At 41.8% G+C, this 25329-nt stretch overlaps 1 protein-coding gene across 1 annotated transcript in view; it reads right to left on the bottom strand.

Moving 5' to 3' along the window:
• VSIG10 (V-set and immunoglobulin domain containing 10) overlaps positions 1 to 24773 on the bottom strand; it is a 57398-nt gene extending 32625 nt beyond the window's left edge. Inside the window, exon 1 of the mRNA XM_018569094.1 lies at positions 24503 to 24773. Coding sequence (XP_018424596.1) covers positions 24503 to 24773 — 271 coding nt within the window. The remainder of the gene's footprint in view (positions 1 to 24502) is intronic.
• Positions 24774 to 25329: the final 556 nt, after the last annotated feature.

The following is a 25329-nucleotide window of genomic DNA, read 5'->3' as shown; positions in this document are numbered from 1 at the left end:
TTAACCTCCCTGGCGGTAATCCCGAGTGTGGCTCGGGGTTAATTTTCAGGACCAATAGCGGTAACCCCTCAGGGTTGCACAAAAGTGTAATTTACCTTGTCCCTACGAACCCGCGGTGTCCTCTGCCGTACGCGGCCGGCCGATGCCGGCATCTGACTTCTACTTTCGTTTTCGCCGTAACAGCGGGGGGCGGAGCCGGCGGGAAATTCAAAAGTGAAAAGATGCAATGTACACAGAATACGCAGAATACAATGTAATCTGCTATGATTTACATTACTGTATCAAATAATTTCACTTCAATTTTGTCCTTAGAGCTTTGTCCAGTGTATTTCGTGTTTCAAACTTTATCATACCCGGAATGTCTACTGGACTCTTGTTTGGACAGATTTAGGTGAGTTATTCCTAAGATTTACTAAGGGATCTATTCACTAAGCTGCCGTAGTCAGCCGAGTGACTCACCGACCCCAAGCGAAGTGAGCCAAACGCTGTTCGGCTATTCACTTCAGGCTGGTACGGCTGATTCCAGCCATATATCGGCTGAAATCAGCCGTACATTGGGTGGCTTCGGGTCGACCGAACATGCTCAGCATGTACGGCCGACCCAAAGTGCAGAAGGAGTTCGACTCAGCCGATCCAACATCTGGATCGGCTAAGCTGAACCTGCGGCAGGCTACTAGCTGCTGTTCGGTCTATTCTTATAGATGCCGAACAGCAGTGAGTAAATAGCCGAATGCCGCAGCATTCGGCTCCGCTGTTCTGCTCGGTCCCTCTGTGGGACCGAGCAGAACAGAAAAATAGTTTAAAAAAGTAGAAAAAATAAATATAGAAAACGATTGTGCGGTGCTAGAAGTGACAGCTAGCTCCACCCAACTGTTTTCTATTGGCCGGCGGTTCTGCTGCCGTCAAAAAAAAAGAAATCCCCATAGGAAAGCATAGCTAGATTCCTATTGGCTATTTCACTTTGCAATAGCCTATAGCAAACTAGCTATTGCACCCTCCCTCTGCTGCTGTCAATCACCAGACGGGGAATGACAGATGCGTTCCTGGTTACCAGGTAAACAGGAACGCCATCTGACATTACACACTGAGAACACGGAGGGGCCACTCTCAGTGTGTAATGGTAACCAGGTAGCTGGTAACCAGGGACGCTGATCTCTCTGCAAGTGGCCCGAGCCAGCCGTGAGATGACGGCTGGCTCCGCCCAGCTGTCAGAAGCAGGCTGGCCATTCGGCCAGCTTCGGCTTTCAGGGCGCCTCAGTCGAGTCGAGGCATATGCCTTCGGCTCGACTGAGCCAATCTGCCAACTTCGGGAGCTGTACGGGCTATAGGGAATAGCCGGTACAGCAGCCCTTCGGTTCTACTGAACCGAAGGGGTCCTGGGGCCGAAGCTAGCCGAAGGATCAGCCGAAGCTACGGGTAGATCCTTCGGCAGCTTTGTGAATAGACCCCTAAGAATTACAGGCCTACACTATAAAACAACAAATTGCCATGAAAAACAATGTACCGCTTTGGCATGCTAAAATCCTGAATAATCATACCGCCAGGGAGGTTTAACCCTTGCAGTGTGGAGGTACCCTACTGTAAGGGTAGATGTTGGTTTGGCCAGAGATGGGCTTCAAAAAAAAACAAACAATAAATTCATGGAAAAGTTGTTAAAAATGTGATGAGCCAATAAAGCTATATGCCTGTTAGATATCATTGTTAATCAAACCTCTAATATTCTCATTGAAAAAGCAATATGTATTGTGAGGGTCAGGGAAATGTAGACCTTAACAATTATCTACCCAGCTTAATTTCAAAGAATTGAGAGGGGAAAATGCCGTTACCATTGGCGGTAAAAATGGGTGAACAAAATTGAAGGATCATACTTGTAATAATGGAAATTATTGTAGTAGACACCGGGAGCACTCCGTACAACTCCTGGGGCATGTGCCTGGGATACCACAGTCTAGCAACGCCCCTGGCTGCAGATAAATATATAGGCGGTTAAAAGTATGTTTGGCTAATGGTGTGTAAGCAAATAAATATTCTTAGGTATGTGTAACCGGTTTAATTTCCCCAGGGAGTTAGGATGGTAACATGGGACATGCACAGGGGTTAAGAAGAATAGGTTGAAGCAAGACACATTTTACGTTAACAGGGCTATTCACGAAAGGGTGACGAGTTTGGAGAAGGCAGGACAAGTGAACAATCTAGGACAACATAGCTGAACTGGAAAGTGATCGGAATTGGAGAATTTTTCCAAATCAGCTATTTTGTCCTAGATTGTTCACTTCTCCTGCCTTCTCCAAACTCTTCACTCTTGGTTTTAAAGCGGACCTTTACACTCAAAAATTACATTCTACCAATGCACCCCTCTATGAATGATAGACATGTCAGGTGTAAAATGCTGTGATTTTGAAATACTTACACTTGCAGAGCATTCACTTCCTGCTTTTGAAAGGGCAAAATGACTTCAGTTTTCCAACGCAATGCACATTTGCATCGCCTTGCCATCATCAGCAGAGCATTGCTGGGAAATCTCATCTGTAATCTCATGAAATCTCAGGGAAAGGCATTTTCCTTCCCTGAGATGATGTGCATGGTCACATGTCCTAGTCACATGTCTAGTCACATGTGCCAGAAATCCAGGAAGTAATAGGAGAGCCAATGGCGGATGGACCCAGGATGGGGAATCTATTCCACCACACATCACATGGGATGTCTTCACTATGAAGAGTCACTATCATATTGATGCCAATAATTTCACTTTACTATTAATATAAGTGCTGGATTTTCTCCCTTGACATGATCCCTATGCTTAGGTGCCTTTGCACTGATTTGAGGGAAGCCTATTCGATTTTCTGCTGGGTACTACTGATCGGCGATCCTGACGGACTCCTATCTTGACATAAATTCCCCCTGAAGAAGCCCTGAAGGGCGAAACATGTCGGTGTTACCAGAATAAGCCATGTATTATATTATTATATTTTATGGAAATTATGAAAAAACATTTTTTAGAAATGTTTTTTATAATAATAAGAGATCATGGATTAGGAGTAATAAATCTTCTGTCATGCTCTTACTGTAACAATGATATTATTGTCTTGTTATGGGATTTTAAAAATCTTTTGTATCATGTTTCAAGAAATATATGACATTAATAAATGATTTTCTATTTTTATAACAAGAGAGTTATAGCATATCTTTAAAGCCCCTTCCCTTTTCGGTATTTGCACACCTAAAAGTGGAATTTATTCAACTTAGTTTTCATTTCCCTATTGGGGTGTGATAGCCTTCTCTCTTTTAAATGAGAACTATGGGGTTAGGGCTTTTCCCCATAGTTCTCCTTAAGGTAACGGGAGGACACAAACTAGCGTCCTCCCGTCACCCTAAGCTCAGTATACCGCTATCTGTAGCTCGCGGTATACTGAGACGCCGCAGCTGAAGCGGATCCTAACAATTATGTCTTGATCCGCCCAGCTGCCTGAGTGACAGCTGGCTCTGCCTATCTAGAGGCAGATCCAGCTGTACCCGCCCCCTCCCCCGTCCGTTCCGCCAGTCAGCGCTGGAGGGTCGGAGCGGGGAATCCAGTCCCTCCCCTGTCACAACAGAGAGCCGTGACAGGATCGAAAAGTGTGCGAACGCCGGTATGTGTTCCCTCACTCACTTTCCGATCTACTGAGCCGACCTGTGACAGTCTCATTGTCACAGGTCGGCTAGAACTATGAGGTGAGTGAAAAGCGCTCACCTCATAGTTCTCCTTTAATACTATCTTCATGCCTGATGCACGCCCACTAAAATGTATTCACCATTATCTAGAAGTATGTGTTTGCAGAGTATCATTACTAAACATTTCTAAAGGTGTGTTTGTTGTTATTTTAAAAATATCGGTAAAGGTCTTCTTTAAGGGCCGATTTTTGGGTTAAATTTTACGGCCAGGTTAAAGTTAAACTCCAATCAATTTGTATACTTAATTTTTAGATTACTCCTGAATAAAAAATATACAAAATATGCATTGCCATTCTGTACTTACCCTTTTAAGGCTCTGTTCACACATTGGGGGGAATTTATCAAAACTGGAGCAGACAAAATCTGGAGCAGTTGTCCATGGCAACCAATCAGCATCTCTCTTTGGTTTGCTCAGTTAAGATTTGAAAATGAAAGAGAGATGCTGATTGGTTGCCATGCACAGCTGCTCCAGATTTTGTCTGCTCCAGTTTTGATAAATCCCCCTCATTGTGTTTTGATTTCAGCGCGGTCTTCCGCCTATAGAAATGCGCAGAACAAAAACACGCATATTTTAACATATGCACGGTTTCCGCACGTTTGCGGCTATTACTATAGCCGAAAAGTGCGGAAGTCGCCACCGTATGACGCACGGCTGGGAACAGGGTACATTAAAATATATTTTTTTGTGTGTTTTCTGCACGTACGCATACGCATGAAAAAAAACGGGCAGGCGTGAATGGAGACTGAAACTCCAGTGCTGTCCTCTACTTCCACTTTAGTTCAGCCCTGGCAGTCCTCTTGGGGCAGAACAACACTTGCATCATTCTGGCCATTTCCTGCGAGCCCAGTCTGCTCTTTATACCCCTGGGTCACGCCATCACACAGGCTGGGCCTTTAAGGTGGAATGGGCTACATTCAGGCATACCTGCATACTCCAAAGACTTGCTGGGAGGTTAATGGTCTCCTTTCTGAATTGTTCCTGTTTATGTGCATGTGAGATAGGGATCTTAGATTGTAAGCTCCTTGAGGGCAGGGATTGATGTGATTTTGCAGTATGTAAAGCACTGTGTAAATTGTCGGCGCTATAAAAATACCAATGATAAATAAAGTTACGGAGCCTTGAAGTGGTGTAACTTCCCCATATGTTTGGAAATGTATGCAGCTAAAAACCTGTTTTTAATGCAAATGGTTGAAACCTTGTAAATGTGTTGTTTTCTGTGGGTTTTGCTGGCTAGCTGGTTTAATGTGTGCTGGGAAATGTTTTTATATTATGCTTTTTCTGTTAAAAGGGCTGTCCATGTACACCTCATTTTAAATAGCTAGTTGAAAATGGATTAGAGCGGTTGACAATTTTGTATTCTCACAAGTATTCCAGGACCGATCGGCACTCCAGCACATCTGCTGGAGGAAGAGAAGGAAGCTGCAGTATTGTCACCAGACCGGCTGGAAGACTGCAGGAAAATGGTTTTAAATAGAGGTGCACCGAAATGAAAATTTCAAAACCGAAATTGAACCGAAATTTTAAAAAATGTCAGACCTAAAATGTTTTTTTTTTAAAAACATTTTCCATTTTTTTATATTTTTATTTTTATTTATTTTTTTATAAACTTTTTAATTTTTTAAAATATTTTTATTTATTAATTTTTTATTAAATATGTTTATTTTTTACTTTTAGGGGCTTCGGGGAAATATTAGAGATCTAATCATACCCCTGATATTTCAATCTTTTTTTCTACAGCCCCTGTAATCCTCTATACTGAGTGTTCCTTCTTATTGATAACACGAGGATAGAGTATGATTACTATATCCTCAATCATGAATGAACAGGAGGTGATGTAGATCACTCATATTCATTCATAATTGAGGATATACAGTAGTAAACATGCCATGTCCTCGATTATTTACAAACACTCAGCAATCACTGATCACTAAGTGTTTGTACTCACTCTCCTGCCTGACAGCTGTCACAGGAAGGTGAGCGAGCGGAGCACAGAGGAGAGCTCGATCTGACAGGTGACTCCTCCCCTGCACCGCCGGCTGGCCTCTTGTGATAGCGCTGGCTGTCTCGCTGCACACACCGCTCTCCTGATCTGTGACAGGAGGCTGTGCGGTGTGGGAGGAGAGACGCCGGCTACTCACAGCGTTCTCCTCCCTCAGCGCTCGGCCTCCTGTGATAGTTTCCTCCCCGCTGGGACACAGAGCAGCGGGGAGGATAGAAAGAACAGATGACCGCTGTATCGGCAAGAAATTGGCACTTTCGCATTATGCTAAAAGTCCCATTTTCGGCTGATATGTTCCGGCGGCCGATATATCAGTGCATCCTTAGTTTTAAATTTAAAAAAAAAACATTTAAAAAAAAAAACCTACCCTTGCAGTGTGGGGGTATCTGCTCATTTATGTCTAGGGGAGCTGTGTTTAAATAGTCTTTGTTACCTGATCTCTGCTCCCCCCAAGGTAAACCAATGCATACCTCTCTCCCCTACACTCTGGCTTGTGGACTGTCCAAGGGCTATAGGCCCTACATGGTACGTTATGACATCAGTGGGCCTCTGACCACTGAAGCAGTGGAGGGAAGAGCCTGCAGGCACCACTCTTGGAGCCTGAGGGAGCAGTGATCATGTAAGTAATGTTCTTTTACACAGGTCCCCTAGACATTAACAACCAATTAACCCTTACTGTGTGGGGGTGTCCTTTTTCTCATCCTCCTTTTGTTGGGGAGGGGGGGGTTTCTCCTCCTTCTCCTTTTTCTGCCTTTTCTTACTCCTCCTTTTTTCTACTCCTCCTCTGCCTATATACTGCTTCACCTTCTCCTACTGCGCTTCCCCCTCCTTTGACCAGTATAATACACTGCAAAAGGAATTATGTAGTTTTCTAAAAATGTATTTTTGGCTGCTAGTAAACACCAAAAGGCATTATGGACATAATGGCAAAAATAATTTGCTGCAGGGTTACATAAGATTAACAAGAATTGCGCTATTTCCACCTTTTCTTTACACCTATTACTATAATGTTGATGACCCTCCTAGCACCCCTCCATCTCTGTGTGGCCTCCCTCCATATTAGTCCCTGACAGCAAGACATTCAGACAAGACCATTTTGGGAGTTTTTTTGCTTCTAATGACTGGTGTGCTGCTGGAAATGTTTTGTACTGATCCCTAACACAAGTCTGTATTATGTGTTCATTTCTGCATCCACTCCAAAAGTGACAGTGTCTGGTTCCACAGCTCTGATTCTGTAGAAGTGAAGCGTATTGTTCGTTCAGGTGGTTGACAGTGTTGACATTTTAACTTTTATTAGGCTCAGTCATGGGGCATTATAGGTATGAGCATAGCTTTAGCAAATCAAGCCCTATCACGTGTTCGTAAGTATTGCAGTAGCTTAGAGATAGGTTACTGCAGTACTTAAAAGAGAACTACAACCTTTTTTGGCCAAAGTTCTTATTAGGGTCGCAGGAGGGTCATTTACTATGTCCTCCTCTGACCCAAACTGCACTGCGACCAGGAAAGATACTGACAGTATTGTTGGGATCCACCTGTTTGACAGCCTCTCTAGAGGCAGAGCCAGCTGTGCCCAGCCCCTCCGCTGTCCATTCCTCCTGTCAGCACTGGAGGAACAGAGAGGGGAGGGGGGAATTTCTGAGGGAGAAGATCAGGCACTGAGTGATCAGTAGTTTTTGATCGATCAGTTCTCGATCAATAGAGCTGATGTGTGACACCTGCAGTGCCACGCTAATTATTGGGATGAATGTTTTTTTCACTCTATCTATAATTCTCCTTTAAAACCCCTATACACATCTGAGCATGTTGTAATGTTTTTCGTGAATCGCAACAATGCTCAACATGTAGAATCCCATTCTTTTCAATGGTGCCTGGTCACACCTGAGTGTTGTGTCGCCTGTTGATTATAGGTTGAAGCTTTAAAACGTACACAAGCATCTCTTTGGGCAGAATTTTGACCACATACACTTCAATGGAAGTGCCTGAGAAAAAGCATGTAATGTGTGTTTTTCATGCCATTTTGCACCTAGCAACCATTTCTTCCATGTAACTAGCTTTTCATTTGCTAAAAGAAAAATGCTCAAGCCTGAAAAATGCACAAAATAACTACAAAATCGCCTGAAAACAATTACATTTAAATGTGGATGGCGGTCAAGTGTGAACAGGACAAAGTCACATTTTGTAGACTGTGCCACCTCTATAGAAGAATGTCCAGGATTGTGAGGGTCAGTGATTAAAAACACTGAAGCCAGAGGTTGAGCATAGCAGCCAACCAACTAACATTTTCAGAAAGAAAGGTCGGCAATTGCACCTTCCATATTTCCCTTATGACAGCTTTCCTTTATGTTTATGAAGATTAATATTATTAAATACTATAATAAACAAGCTGTGTTGCTTTCCTAATGCACCATGACTTTTTGGCATTTACCGTGAGGCTATGTTCACACCATGTCCGGACCACATCTGCATGTTCTTACCGTGATTCACTGCATTTGTTTAGTAGCTTAAAATGAGCTTACAGGTGCAGTTCAGTGCGTTTGCACGCATTTGTATACATTTTTTATGTGTTTCCATGTGTTCCTGTGCATTCCAGACCAGAAAACATGAGACAAGCAGTATTTTTATTTTTTTATTGTCTGGACCAGAACGGACTGCCCTAGTATGAACAGATCCCAGAAATACCATAAGGATACATTGAGATGCTTTTTTGGCCCGGGAACAAACTGTTCTGGTCTGAAAATGATCCCGAAATGGTGTGAAGAAGCCCTTAAAGTCTCGTAGTCCCGGTTCTCTTAGTTGAAAGCCCATTGTTGATTTTGTTATCCTGGTGGGCCTGAAACTCACAGGGTTAGTGGTTGAACAAGTGATAACCAGATTTTGAAAGCAACACAAAAAAATGAGATGGGCATTTTCTGTTTCTCCAGTCATCTTTAAGTTTGCAGGCCGACCATTATCAGCTTGGATATCAAACCTCTAATATGAAAGATGTGGTATTAGGCAAGGTCCACATTAGAATGTGTGTATGTATAACTTGCACAGCCACCTTTGCTGTTTGACTCATGACATGAAGATTTGCTGCCTGCTCTAAATGTCTGTATTGTCATGTTTCAAGAGCACAACTACAAATGAGAACATAAAGTTTACTGGTTCTTGTTTACTAAAGCTGAAACTTTGTGTACAGGAGACCTCTTAGTGAGTAATTAACTCATTAATGCTGAAGAATTTGGACATGCTTTATCAATCAGTACCGCTTAGACTGGTCTACCACAATCACATTTCTGGTTTATTTTTCATATGGGGAATCTCCTCTTATTTGTTTATGCAGAATACATCTGTAGTTACTTTTCTTGATGTTCTATCTGCCAATGTGGAATTCGGACCTCATTAGAAGCACTGATAAGTGTACCTTGTCTGAATACACACACGTGGTATTATCAAAGACTTGCTGGACTTGATAACTGTGGCTTATAGCAATTTCTTAAGTCAGCAATATTGCAGCTTGGACATGGTTATAAGTTTGCCCTATAATGTTATTATTACTGTGAATAAACATTTATTGTGAATAAACATTTATTGCACATACAGTATTTTTTGCACTGCTACCTGGTAAACTAGTAACACATGGCATCTGGCCATTAAAGCTGACTCACACAGGATTGTTTTATTTTACATTACATCAGTCTAAAGGTGACCAGATAGTGCTACAATCTAGATGATGAAGCTCATTTTCCCTAACTGCAAAGATCCATTATTTTAAAGCAGAACACATATTATGAGGCATTTCAATTAATTATATATCGATAAATAATTTTAATGTATTTTTATATAGAGCTAGCATAATTATGAGGGGTAGCACAGTGAGCCAATTTGATTGCTGCATTCCATAGCACAGTCCATTTAACACTAGAAGCTCTCTGATTGGGCTAATGTGGAGCCTAAGTGATACAGGTTCCAGAATCTTGTTTATTCAGAATTTCTTTTATTCTCAGAATGTCAGGAAAACATGTTTGACATTGCACCTGAAAGTTGAAACAACCAGCTGATGGGAGTTCACAAAGCTGCTATGGGTGGGTGGGGGTTGTAGTTTTTGTTCATGGGGGTAAAATGGATTCTTTTCTACAGTATGTCTGAACCACAGTGCTAGCTACGTAAATATACATTATAGTAGCACGGATTTTCTCATGTGCGAAGAATGCTCTTCTAATACTCTGGGTGCAGCTTTTTTGGTATGTGATCCACCAACATGCTCTTCATGCCAGCAGATATCATTTTTAACAACTTAAACATAATTTGTTTACAATTTCAATGTAAGCCAAACAGTGCAATCGGTGACCATCTGACAATACCTTGAAGGCCAGTGCACACAGGCAACATTTTTACACTTCTAGAAAGTGCAAAGCACATTAACCTATAGCACGTAGTCACAATTCAGGTAACTGTTGTCAGGTTATGCAAAAATTAAATTTGTTTGGGTGCCATAATTGTTGTGTCAGCTCCTCTCATGCACTCCATGGATCCTTGGGATACATAAATACTAAGGATGTACCAATACTGATACTAGTATCGGTGCCGATACCGAGTATTTGGGCAAGTACTTGTACAAATGCTCAGATACCGGAACTTCCGGTCAGAGGGAGTCCCAGCCAATCAGCATGGAGCCGTCTTCCCAGCCAATCAGGAAGCCGGGCCGTGGGTAATGACCTGCCTACCAGCTTCCTGATTGGCCAGGAAACTGGCTCCATGCTGATTGGCCAGGATGGAGCCGGCCAAACAGCACAGAGCCGGCTTCCTGGGCAATCAAAATGCCAGGCAATGGGTAATGACACGCTGGAGGCCAGCTTCATGCTACCGCATGTGCTGGTATCGGTATTCGGTATTGGTGAGTGCCGAAATATAAATATCTGTACTTGTACGCAATACCGAAAAAACAGTATCGGTGCATCCCTAATAAATACAATTGCGGCCCCTGTGTGTTTTATTTATCTGAAATTATATTATTTCTAAGAACAGACACATTCAGTGTATTGCATTGTAACCTCATGCTGTTGTTTATCATCTAGGTTTTCTGATGGTGGTCTGCCAAGCCACCACACAATGCTGATAGCCTGCTGTAAAATGTGGGAGGATCTAGCAGTGGTTTGGAATGCATCTAAGGGCTAGTCTTCAAAGGTGCTGTGTTTACTGTTTTATCATGTGGTTTTTTTTTGTGTATTGGAAATGCAGTCGCCATGCATTTAGATTGCCTTTCATGAAGAAATAAAAAAGAAAGCTTGACCTGATCTAAATCTGACATCAAATGGTTTTAAAAACCTGAAGACATTATGGTTAGGCTTGTCCAACACTACTGAAACCGTTCACATGTGAAAGTACAATGGTAAGTAGCATGACTAAGAAGCCTGGTTCAGTTGGATTTGTTTGTTCATCACTGTCAGTAGAGCTATAATTTCTGGTGCTTGTGAGGTGCTCATAATGTTTTAAAGACATGAGTTCCAGTGACCACGGATGCTTGGTATGCCAGAATTGCCATCAGGAATTCAGGTTTCTGATTCAGCACTTCAGTTATCCAGGGCAGAGCTCAAGTAATCAACATGCCGTTACATACTGGACACTATTTACAGCCAGTGCACTATGCAGACCTAAAGGTGCCCATACACCTTACGATCATCGTACAAAACTTTTCGTCCGCTGATCGAACCGTCGTACGATTGTCGTACGCCGGCCCCATCCTGCCCCGATTATCGCAACGTTCAATCAGCGGTAGTTTAAAAAAACACCTGTACGAATTGCGGTAACCGACCACACGTATTTTCGTTTGCGCATGAGCAGTGTTAATCGTACGACTTTTGATGTACGGAAACGCCGCCAACGTTGCGAAAATCATACGATTGACTGAAGTTTCCGAACATGCAGGAATGACAAAAGTCGTACGATTGTACAGTACTGGCGGTTGCACACTACCCATACACCTTACGATGGTCGCACGAAAAGTCGATCGCATACGATTATCGTACGACCATCGTAAGGTGTATGGGCACCTTTAGACAAGTGGATCTTGAAAGAATCTAAAGTCACCACACCTGCTGAACTTTATATAGACAAAATTATTTTAATGCACTGAGCATTTCATGGCTCCAAACTGTTCCTCCTTTAAAAACAAACCAGTCCCTCCTCTGCTGTCCCTATTTTAGCTCTGGTGTAGAGAACTGTATGAATGTTTGGCTAGAGGTAAACTAGATAAATTCTAAATGATTATCCAAGGACATAAATTGAGATAATAATCTCAGAGTAAGGTCAGAACTCTTGATCTGCATACTTCTATAACCTGACAAATTCAATCTGTTTCCTATGCATGACATTGTACCCTCATCCCGTTGTTCATCATCTGTTTTCTGATGGTGGTCTGCCAAGCCTCCACCCCATGATGAAGATTTGTTGTAAATAGTAGGAGAACGTCGTATTAGGGAAGGCCCAGTGTAGTGATTTGCAGAAATGGATGCCTTATGTAATGGCCAGAGTTGTTTGTATTGGATTAAACTCTTCAAACATCAGCCCACTTGAGAAGTTGCAGTGGAGGACATGCTCTAAATAAGAACTTAAAGTATCCTTATATCCATAAAGAGTGCTACTGTATAGGGAACCTGTCATATTCATGTCTAAAAAAGACAGTGGTATCATAGGCTTTGTTTAAGTTTTTGAATTGTCCCAGCATTTGCTGAAAACTGTGCCTGTTTCCTTTAAAACACATGGCACTGTTTGGTGTATAGAGGGTTAACTGCGGAGTAAACCGACCCTAGTGACGATCGCTCTCAGTCCGCTGGGCTGAGATTGTTGTCCCGCGAGCTGGGAAATGTGTGCAAGGTGAGGCTTGGACTGGTATCGCCACATCCTTGTGATGGCTCAGTCGGTTTGCAACTGCGTATAGTCATGTGGTATTGACGTACAGTAGGTTTGGACTGGCTGTCACAAGCATGACATTGCACTGTGGCATTTAAGGTGGAGTGTCTTATGCTCCCCTATACCCAGAAGTACCAACTATTTGAGCAGGCTTTGATGTTGGAGTGGGTTGCAAGGGTGTGCTGGAAAGTACAGCATGCTTACACTGCCTGCTATAATATGAACCAGTTATGTTTCCTGCTATGAGCAATGTACATGTTCACTTACAATTAGGGATGCACCGATATATCGGCCGCCGAAACATATCGGCCGAAAATTGCCCTTTTGGCATACTGCCGAAAGTGCAATTTTTCTGGCTGATACAGCGGTGCATCCGTGTATACTCTCCTCCCCGCTGGGCGCTGCTCTGTGCCCCAGTGGGGAGGAGAGAAACTGACAGCGGCCAGCCTCCTGTCACAGATCGGCAGAGTGGTGTGTGGGCGGAGACTGCTTGAAGTGCTGACACATGAGGCTGAGCTCTCCTCCCGAACCGCTCGCTCAGCCTCCTGTGACAGCTGTCAGGAAGGAGAGCAAGGTACAAATACTCAGTGATCGCTGAGTGTTTGTAAATAATTGTGGACAGAGTATGGTTACTACATCCTCAATTATGAATGAATGGGAGTGATCTACATCACTTCCTGTTCATTCATAATTGTGGTTATAGTAAACACACAATGTCCTCATGTTATGAATGAACAGGAACACTCATAGAGGATTCCTGTTCATTGATAACAGGGGCTGAGGACTCTGTGTTCTCAATCTCTTTTTCAATTCTAAAAGGGAAATATCAGGGGTCTGTTTAGACCCCTAATATTTCCCCGAAGCCCCTAAAAGTAAAGTAAAAAATAAAAATATTTAATACAAAATTAATAAATATACAGAATGTAAAAGTTTATAAAAAATAAATAAAATAAAATATTTGAAAAAAATTGAAAACGTTAAAATAAAAAACGTTCTTGATTTCGGCCTGACATTTTTTGTTTATTTCGGTTTTGTTTCGGTTTTGAAATCTGCATTTCGGTGCACCTCTACTTAAAATCATTGATGATCTAATAAGTGTAACAAATCAGAGTTGTTAATCGGTGGAGAGACCATGCACACCTGAATAAAGTTCACAGTACCTCCAAAAGTGGTGTTTTTCTTAACTTCAGTGACCCATTGCTGAGACTTGCATATACTCAGCATTCCGAAAAGCAAGATACAATCCTCTCTTTCAGAATGACAACAAATTCTATAATCAACTCAGTTATCAGCCCTGAACACACTTTAAGTGTATATATGTGGCATCCATGTTGTGTTTAGCACTGGCAGAAGTGTTGGAGATTGGTGCGACTTGCATACAACAGGAAGTCCTATTGTCTTTCTCTACACTAGGGGCTGGTGGATACATAGGCACTCAGGAGTACAGAGCTCTACATGAAAACCTCTGTGTACAGGACCTAAGCATGTCTGGAATACCAGTCATGCAACTTACTAGAAAGGCTTGACAGTGTTGGTCATATACATACACAAGCCAGCCATATTTAGTTATCTTTTTTAGGGAGTTTACAGTAAAAGTTTATTGCAACATCAGAAATAAACTTTTTACGATAAACTCCCTAAAAAAAGACTAGAGGCCACCACTTAAAATTGGTTAACCACAAGGGGCGTAGGAGCTTCTTTTCAGTCAAAGTGGTTACATTTTGGAACTCTGCCACAAGCAGTAATATCAGCAGAGCGTATTGATTAATTCAAAAATCAATTAGACACCGCCTTTAGCGACTGCAACATACAAGAGTACAGGTACTCTTAAAAACTAAGACCACACAGGCACTCATACACACAAGCACGTACAAACACACACACACAAAGGTTGAACTTGATGTACCTGTGTCTTTATTCAACCTCAATTACTATGTAACTATATGATATTTTTGATGGCTGGATTTGCTTAAATCTGACTATTGTGTGTCAATGGCAACTTTACTTATTAAAGACATATTGATAAAATACGGCATGTTATTTCTTTTTTCTAGTCTTTTATGATCGGTTTGTAATTTGTAACGTCTGCGAGTAACTCCAAATCTCTACTTACAATTTAAAGACTCCCCACTTCAATTGATCGTATAGTGCTTTTATACAGTTTCAAATGAAGATTAGTGAATAAGTACAAACATTATGGTTAATTGTAACTAATCACCCTATAACTGTCCATTCATCAAATAGCATTACATACTGTAAGTCCATGGTTGCTCATGACCACTAGATTGGTTCTCCAAGATAAGGCTGGTAGGTGGGTATAGATGAGTTCACAACCTTCAGGGAGACAAGAAGTGAGGCATCATCTAATGTTGCGGTTTTGAACCTATGGCACACATGCCACAGGGGGCACGCAGAGGCTGCTCTGGTGGCATGTTAGCCTAGGAAGTGATGTCAAATTCGTATCGCCTGACAGGCAGTTCCGGGCTCCGGGCAGGTAGTTTTTTTCCCCCTACATTTAGTCCTGCATCGGGCAAGCAGGGCTAAATGTACCACAGTGAAGGCACCGCGTGTGTTGTACAAGTGATCTCAGCGATGCTGCGGAGATCACTTGTATGCAGCCTGCAGGTGTGTGTGTGTCCCACCCTGCTGGCCGCCTCTAACCGCGCTGGCTGCCTCCCTTCCCGCCATGGTTTTCGGGCTCCCCTGCTCTTCCGGTACTTCAGTATAGAGAGTGGGGAGCAGAGCAGAGAAGTCTGTTCTCCGCTCTGCTCCGTGTGAACACTGCCTTCCCGTCTCAACTGTCACAGCAAAGCTGTGGTCAAACTCCTGATTTGGAAGTGACGGGTTCAATAAAGAGAACCTGTCACCTCCAAATGCTATCACATAGGGGCTTGTTATCCCTTGTGTGATAGCAATAAAGTTAAGTTAAAATAAACATTAAAATCAATAAAGTAAAATATAATAAGGTAAAAATAAAGAAAAAATAAAATGGTTAAATATTTGAATATGTGTGTTTCCCTTTTTTGCTTAAGGCAGTGATGCTGAACGTATTTTTCAACCCCAGTGCCCAAACTAAAGCGCTATACCAAACTTATTTTCAGTGTTGGCACTTTGAGATAAATAAATTGCTTTTGTGTTGCAGTTTGGGCACTCTGGCTCAGAAACATTAGCCATCACTGGTCTAATGTCTCTGGAAATCCCCTTTTATAACTTGTAAGCATGTTTACTGCTATATTTCATCCTTACATAGATATATTGCATACAATGGATGTCTTCTTAATATGGCTGACATTGATACAAAATGGCATCCAACTACATGATTCAGCAGGGATCATTAGTTCTCCCTATACATCATACAAATGCAGCAGTGATGGAAACACAAGCAAAATACATCTGTGAAGTCACTATATTCTAATTTATTATATTCTTTTATAATACTGTAACTATTTTTGTATCTGAAGATAAAACAGGATACAATACAAGTACAATACATGTAAATGTTACATGTCAGGCATGTGGTGCTGAGACTTGTAGTGCTAGAGCTTTGGAGCAGCACAAATCACCTGCTACTGCATCACTGACAAGCTGAACTGTGTTACATAAGACTGGGGCAGTGTTTACCACTGTCACCCACTCCTTTAAATTCACACCTTGAGTCAACAGAGGAATGAATATAATGGCCAAAGCAATTATTAACGCAAATGTCCATAAATCACTCAAAACGCCAAATATGTTAAGACATCAGAAAGAAAAAATGTTTTAGTAGATTATAACTCTGACCCAAAAACCGCAATCGATGCTGCACTGTACGCAGGTCACAGTGTTTAAGGCCGATACACCAGCTAGTGCTCTGTAGTAGCAGCATGAGCAGATCATTTGTTGCTTAGTTACACTCCAGACAAAAATGGATATTTATTTCTAGGGGGAGATCGTCTTTGGTCTTTCTTATAGTTTATATTTATATATGTACATGAGACTATGCAATGAAACAATAAAACACAATTACGTAGAAGAGTATGGGGTCCTAGAATGAAGCTGAAGTCACAGGTAGAGAAGCAGTGACCTGTTTTAGGGGCAGATAACATGCAATCTGTTCATTCTGAGTTTAATCAGTACATTTTACTTCATGGTACATATAAAATTCAGGAAAATAATGGTTTTCTGTTTGTTCATATACCTTGATATTCACCTGTCACATCATAGACACTTGCCCAATTTGGCCTCTGTTGGAGCTGGTAAAATTGATCTCCATGCAATTTTGATATAAAACTGACATATGCCTTTGGACCAAACAGACTACATGTATATAATAAAGGGGATCATATGATGGCTAACAGTGCCCCTGACTGATTTTCTACTTGAAGCCACTGGGAAATATGCACTATGACCTCCTAGGGTATTCATGAGGACACGTCTGCCAGTGGGGCCAGCTGAAAGCAGAAGTACAAATTCTTCCTTGGCCTGGTTTTACCACCTTCAGAGGCACGAGTGGAACAGAGGACACCGATGAGCTTTTATGACCTGTTGGACAAGTCTTCCTTAATCCTGCTACACCATTCGCTGGGACTCGCCAGGTGGGAGTGTTCCAAGAATAGACAATTGTGTGTATAGGAGTTGTAATGAGAATTAGTATGCTAGCATAAAGCATAGACTTCTTTTCCTATCCCTGCCATTTATCAGCCTTGTTTCCTTTACCCCCCGTTCTTATCCGGAAAAAGCACTGTCCCAGTTTTTATATTGGGTGCCCTTGGGGTCGTAAATATGGCTGCGGGCCAGAACCAGCCAAGGACTCCACATCCACCATGGACAGGGCACAATCCTTCATTTCATTCATAGTGCTGAAGTTGGTACAGGAAGGAGATAGGCTGTTGGGCTCAAAAATGCGCAAACACTCGCATTGTGCATTTTCAGGCACTCTTGTTAAAGTCTAAGGGGCTAAAAACATGCGTTTCTGCCTGAAATGGGACATTGCTAGGCTTTACTGAAACATTTAGAAAGTGTGGTAGTTATTTCAGGGAAAATGCTTTATAAATAGGGGGCATGCACAGACACAAGAGATATATTTCTTCTAACATGTATTAGTTCTTTTCTACAGAATTGTTAGTATCAACATATGTGTTATGTATTTGTAGCAGTGTTATGGGTAATGGCAATGGCTCTAGCTATCCTTATTTAAAGTGTACATGGATTGTTTGATAAATAATTTTTGTATATGCTTACTACTTAGGGGGAATATTTTTCATTTCCCTATAGCTATGCTCTTGTGTTACTGCTGTGGTATATAATTCACATGACTAGAGTTTACAAATTAATTGTTAACACAACACTGACTGCTTATTTTATACGGTAATGTTTTAAGGTTGGCTTAGAAGGAACTTACCTAATCACAAGTACCACAGAGTACCACAGAGGGCCTGCCAGTAACTGTCTTGCTCAGAAAAGCCAAAGACTTCTATCTAAGATTACTCTCATATTGCTGTGGCGGTCTCGACTTAAGACATAAACTCTGCCCACCGTGGCACTAAGCCTCATCTATAGTTATCTCTCCAAAAGAGTGCCCTTTTCACCAGAAAGAAACTTTAAATGTCCAGCAGATGGGTAGGTCTTGTATTCAAGATCGAACAGTCAACGCAAGGTGAAAGTTAATTTCAAATAGGGCACATGGAAGACTTTCAAATCAGGAGCTATACTAACAGGCCCTTTGTGGTGTCTACTCTTTGATTTAATATGTTTTTATTATTATTTCACATTAATACATTGACATTAATAATATTCACATTTACACATTTCATAACTACAGGTATAAAATAGATTTACTCTCACTATGTATCTAGTGAGGATAACATATCTTTGTTTGACATAATCCGTTCAATAGCATTCCCTCATTCTTATCTAAACATATGGTTACTACTACTTTCACCATGACTTTTATCACCTTAACCACAATTCTTCTCTCCCAGTCAATCCCTACCATTCCTTCCTTTATTTAGAGGGGAGGGGGAACATTCCCAGCGTGTATTGTGCAAAAACTATTTTAGTGTTGGTTTCTCAACCTTATCCAAATACCCCCTTTCCCTTCCCAACTTTCTTAGTATCTTTCTCACTCTATTTTGTGTTTGACTGAATTAGTCTAGACTAAATTGTCTATGTGACAGTGAAACTCCCTTTCCCCCCACCTCCCCCCCTAAAACTTGTGTTCTTATCATTATTGTCTTTCCAAAAAATATCCATTAATCCATTTACCTGTTGTGAATATATTATATGTTATACCCCTGTGTAACCTACTATCTCCCACCTTAACCCTCTAGCTCCCTAAGTGTTGTTCCTAACCCCCCTCCCTCTCACACCCTCCAGTAACCATCATACTTTCTATAAACTAACATACGAACAGGTCTAATGCTTTAACGTCTATCAGTGTATAACTAAGTCTACCGTTTATGTGCCTCTATGGGGATTATCTATGTCCTAGAGGCCTCTGCCTGTCTATATACTTCCCACTTCTCCCATGTCTTTATCTTTCCTATCTGTATCCCTTGCACTTAATTCTTCCATGTATCTTATTTCATCCATTATGTTCCCCCAACTCTCCAATGAAGGTGGTTCCGTAAATTTCCAGCATCGTGATACACTTACTCAGGCTGCAGCCATTATGAATCTTAAAATATAATTTTTTATCTTTTTTATGGGGCCAGGAAACAACGGTAGTAGCGCAATTAGTGGGTAACTTTCCCTATTCCTGTATACATAATTTCTCAAAGGATGTAAATGGCCTATTCATCAGGGTATTACCTATTCTGAGATGTCTTTTATAGTCTAACATTTGTGTTGCCACAAACCAAGATTTTCTGTTAGTTTGCCTCTCTGGTCTCAGCTCTTTTTTCAGTTCTTCTTTTCCCTTCTCTAGGACTTGCCATATCTGTATAGGCGAAGTACTCTCAAGGTCAAGGAGGGAACTCACCCGCATACCCGGTGAGAATTGTGGATTTCCTGTTATGGGAGTCAGTGACCCGGGTCTGGAGGATAGGTTATATTTGTCTATGGTTCTATCCCATGCTTGTATTACTGGTCTTACCAAAAATGGCAGGGTAGACCAATGTGTTCTATACTCCCCTTTATTTTGGCTGTTATGTATCCAGTCAAGGATTCTTGATATTAAGACGGCCTTATGATATAATGCAAAATCCAGGATACCCAATCCTCCTCTGTGTTTTGGTCTCATTTGGTCTCATACTTTTGCACTAATCCGTGGGGCTTCATTAGCCCATACGAATTTCATAGCTGCCGTTTTGAGTTTTTGAAAAAAGAGGTTTGGTAGTGATATAGGGACTGTCTGAAACCTGTACAGGATTTTGGGCACTATGTCCATTTTCAGGACATTTACCCTGCCCAACCATGACAGGCATAGACAGTTCCATGTAGAAAAATGGGTGAAAATTTTATCTACCCAATCTCTGAAATTAATGGTGTAAAGAGTATTAAGATCTTTAGGTATATTGATGCCCAGGTACACAATATAGTCAGGCTGCCATCTAAATGTATAATTCTCCTTGATCCCGGATTGAGCTTTATCCGTTAATGAAATGTTCAGAAATTCTGACTTCGATACATTTATATGAAAATTACTCAAGTCCCCATATTTCTTCAAATCCTTAAGTATATTAGGTATTGATACTACTGGTGAGGTTATAACTAAGAGTAGGTCATCCGCGTACAAAGCCAGTTTATGTTGTTGTGTAGGGCGCATCATACCCTCAATTGAGGGATTTTGTCTAATTGTAGCAGCTAATTGTTCCATTACAACAACATATAATAATGGTGATAGAGGGCAGCCCTGACGGGTACCAATTAATATGGGGAAGGGACCTGACAAGATCCCATTTACCCTTACCTTTGCTGAAGGAGTTGTATATAATGCCATCACCTTAGATACAAAAGACTCCCCCATTCCCGTATGTAGAAGCGATTCTCTGAGGAAATGCCAGTTTACTCTGTCGAATGCCTTTTCTGCATCGACTGACAGGAGACAAAGTGTTTTTTTTTCCTTCTGTGCGAGTGCTATTAAATTAATCACCTTGGTTGTACTGTCTCTGGCCTTCCGCCCTTTAACAAAACCTGTTTGGTCCATATGTATAATTTTAGGTATGACCTTTTTTAGCCTAGAGGCCAGCACCTTTGCATATAATTTCAAATCTAAATTCAGAAGGGAAATTGGGCCATAGTGTCCGCATTCTGTTCGATCTTTCCCTGGCTTTGGGAGCACAGATATGTGCGCTTCCAGTGTCTGAGAGGGAAAGGGGCAAGCCTCGGTGACTAAGTTACATACTTTTGTGAAAAAGCGTCTCAATTGTTCCTCAAATTGTTTATAGAAGCGGGCCGTGTATTCATCGGGCCCTGGGGCTTTGTTGACCTTCAATGATGCAATTGCCTCTTTTATCTCTTTTTCTGAAATTGACAAATTCAATTTTTCTCCATCCTCCATGTCGAGTCCTGGCGCATTTGCCCCTTTTAAGTGCTCCCTTATTTTACTTATATAACTATCTGGTGGCATATCTGCATATTTCCCTCGTATTGAATATAGGGAAGCATAACATTTTCCAAAGGTTTCTACTAGGGATGCACCGATACCGATACTAGTATCGGTGCCGATACCGAGTATTTGGGTGAGTACTCGTACTCGCCCAAATGCTCCGATACCTAGCACGAGTACTTCCTGTATCAGGAAGCCGGGCAGCGCATCATTACACGCTGCCTGGTTTCCTCGGACGCCAGGAAACGGCTCCATGCTCTCTCGTCACTTGTGATGAGAGAGCATGGAGCCGACTTCCCGGCCAATCAGGAAGCCGGGTAGCGTGCAATGACGCGCTGCCCGTCTTCCCAATTGGTCAGGAAGCTAGCAAATCCGGAAGCCGGGCGCCGTGTAATGACGCAGCGCCCGGCATTCTGATTGGCCGGGAAGCCGGCGTCATGCTCCCTCGTCATCTCATTAATCATAATATTAAGAAAGTGACCTTAAAGCATTAGTTTGTATTGCTTTAGAAAAAATGTGACCTGTCCCTTTAAGAAAAAGCATCGGTAATTGGTATCTGCGAATACTTGATCAAAGGTATCGGTACTCGTACTTGGTCTTAAAAAAGTGGTATCGGAGCATCCCTAGTTTCTACTATCGAGGACAGAGAATATTGAATTTTCCCAGTTCTATCTTTGATTCGTGTTATGTTTTAATTAGGGACCAATGACTTTCCACATTTATCTCCTTCTTCATAATATTGTTTTTTATTTCTATCTCTGGGAATTAGTGTTGGCTGGTCCAGGACATTACGTATGTCTCTTCTAACCTCATTTAGTTGAGTGGCATAATTTGATGTCACTTTTACCTTATTGATGGCCTCCAATTCATATTTCTGGAAGAGTCCCTTCAGCTTTCTTGCCCTGTCTTTCTTCAATCTGAAACCGTGTTTAAAGGAGAACTATGGGGTCAGTGTTTTTCCCCATAGTTCTCCTTAGGGTAACGGGAGGACACAAACTAGCGTCCTCCCGTTACCCTAAGCTCAGTATACGGCGAGGTGTAGCTATACTGAGACGCCGCAGCCGGAGCGGATCCTGACGTAGATGACGTGATCCGCCCAGCTGCGTGAGTGACAGCTGGCTCTGCCTATCTAGAGGCAGAGCCAGCTGTACCCGCCCCCTCCCCCGTCCGTTCCGCCAGTCAGCGCTGGCAGATCGGAGCGGGGAGAGGGGAATCCAGCCCCTCCCCCTGTCACGGCAGAGAGCCGTGACAGGATCGAGAGGTGAGCGAACCTGGTATGTGTTCGCTCACCTCCCGATCTACTGAGCTGACCCGTGACAGTCTCATTGTCACAGGTCGGCTAGAACTATGAAGTGAGTGGAAATCACTCATCTCATAGTTCTCCTTTAACTAAAATACCTCTAAGTACACATTTTAGGGTCTCCCACTGGATGGGGATTAAAGTGATGCCGTTTTGGTGGTCTTTTATAAAGTTATTTATTGTATGTGTCACCTCTTCTTGGCAAGCTATGTCTTTCAGTAGGTTATCATTTAGTCTCCATGTTCCTATATCTCTGTTTCTATTGTCTATTTCTAATGTCAGAGACACTGGGGCATGGTCTGACCATAGTATCGGGCCTACCTCGATCTCTGGTTGATAATCCAATATCCGCTGATGCATCCATATATGATTTATATGGCTATATGACTTATGTACCGAGGAATAATATGTAAAGTCTCATTTCATGGGGTATAATATACGCCAACCATCTACCAACCCCATGTGATCCATTTTACTTCTAAGTCTTTTTAGAGCCTCTCCTGGAAGGAGAGGTTTACCCGTGGTATCTAAATTAGTGTCAAAAATGTAATTCATGTCTCCCATCACCAACTTTGTTCCCATCCCAAATTGCTCAAATCTACTCAGTACCCCCATGCAAAACTTATGCTGCCCCTTATTCGGGGCATACATATTTTTCACCAGTGAAAACAATTGGTTAAGATAAGAAAATTTCATAAGCACATATCTCCCTTTTACATCTATTACTGTATCCATTACATTAATTTGTGCCTTTTTATGAATTGCCACTGAAACCCCCCTTGCTTTTTTTTCTGGGTCTGTGATGTGATACCATTTCGTGTAGTATTTATTCCGTATATCAGGAATAGCCTCTTTCTTGAAATGGGTTTCCTGAAAACATAACATATCCATTCTTTTTTTGTGAAAATGATATAAAATGTGTGAGCGTTTTTCTGGTACATTAAATCCCCTGACATTGTATGTAGCCAATGTTAAATTAATCATTACTTAGTTGTATATTCCCCGTAATACAGTTTGTATTAGACCTGTTCAACCGATAGACCCAATAACAACTCAGTCTCAACATCCTAACCACTTCATACTTTCCCTTTCTAATCCTCGTTACTCACTTCATACTCACTTCATACATTTACAATAACGACTTACATGAACCATACAATTAGAGCCACATTAGGGCTGTAGTGGCCGAGTAGAATAACACTAAATGCTCGTCCCACCACAAGCCTAGGCCTTTTGCCCCATTATTTATTTAGACCTTAATAAAATGAAAAAAAGGCCTCAGTCATGAAGGGGTTAAACTTAAAAAAAACTTTATTTTAATCAATGTATTTATATTTATTTTTGTTTATGGTGTCCCGCCTCCCACGCAACCCCCCCCCTCCCTTCACCCCCAATGATGCATCAAAAGGGGAGGTGGAGGGATGCGGGGTGAAACCGCGGGAGGCGGGGGTCCACAAACTCTAACAAATATCAAGGCTCTCCCATTTTCCTCTCCCTTCACAGCTTATATGTTCACCCGAGTCTTTACTGCTGTCCACCCCTTCATTTGTTAATGTTCAATCTTATTTAATTCGATTGGCCAATCTGTCAGTTGTATTTGTGGTAGATCTAGGGTGTCCAGAAATCCTGTCAGATTCTCAGGCATTCTGAATCTTGCTGTTCTTCCGTTTTTGTTTTCTATCAGCTGGAAAGGGAACCCCCATCTATATCGTATCTCTTTTTACTGTAAGATCTCTAATAAAGGCTTCAGGGCTCTTCTAAGCATCAATGTTTGTCTTGAGAGGTCTGGTAAGATAGTTACTGTATAACCATCATATGTTATTGATTTCTTAGTTCTAGCTGCTATTAGGATGGCTTCTTTCTCAGTGTAATAGTGAAGACGACATATTACATCTCTAGTTCTTATAGATTCTCTTTTGAGATAACCAGGTACTCTGTAGATTCCATCAATAGTTAATTCAGATTCTGGGGTTTTCCCCCAAATGTCATTCAGTATGACCTTTGCTGTTTGGAAGAGGGCATGTGTCTCAACCGTCTCAGGAATGCCTTGTAATCGTATATTGTTACGTTTACTTCTATTTTCGATGTCATCTACTTTATACATCATGTCCTGCATCAACTCTGAATGAGCATTTATACCTTGTTGTTGTATTTCCAATCTGGAGATACAAATGTCCAAATTTTCCTCCAGCCCATTTACACGCTCTCCTATATAGGAAATGTCTGTTTTTATATCTTTCAATTCCTCCTTGTAGGTGGCTTCCAATCTAGCGATATAGCCCTCCATATCATCTTTATTTGGGAGAGCGCAGGCATTCTCCAAAGTCAAGCTGTTGCCCTTCATCTTGTGCCTGAAAACAGGCAGTCTTAGGATTAGGGCTGCAACAACTAATCGACATAATCGATTATAATCGATTATTGAAAAAGTTGTCAACTTTTTCAATCTTCGATGAATCGGCTTCCGATTGGTTTGCCCTGTTCACGGCTCCACACACGCTGCGCGACGCACCTCCTCCCCACCTCACGCTCGCCGCTGCCAGACCGGCCCGCATCCCTGCAACGCCCCAGGGCTTGTGGGGAAGAGGCCCTTGTCCCCATTGGCACGGGGACAAGGTGCGTTACCAGGGGCGACCCTCCCAGTGCTGAGGGATAATATATCATTGAAAAATATTTTTTATATACATATAGATAAAAAAGAGCCAATTTATAATTCCAACAATACTGTATCCACGGCAAATCCCTTGATACAATATTATCTAAAATTACCATAGCCTCCCTGGACCACACAGCCACATTCTATGCATCAACAATATAGTAAACAATTTTAAACATCTTTTACAAATACGTAGGTTCATCATATAATGTCATTAATATATCCTAAAGTCTTGTACTGTGGCCTT

This window comes from Nanorana parkeri, unplaced genomic scaffold (genome assembly GCF_000935625.1).
Source record: "Nanorana parkeri isolate BGI_ZX_2015 unplaced genomic scaffold, ASM93562v1 scaffold1286, whole genome shotgun sequence".
NCBI classification, from domain to species: Eukaryota; Metazoa; Chordata; class Amphibia; order Anura; family Dicroglossidae; genus Nanorana; species Nanorana parkeri.
The sequence above is the reverse complement of the archived record's forward strand: the minus strand, read 5'-3'. Positions and strand labels throughout refer to the sequence as shown.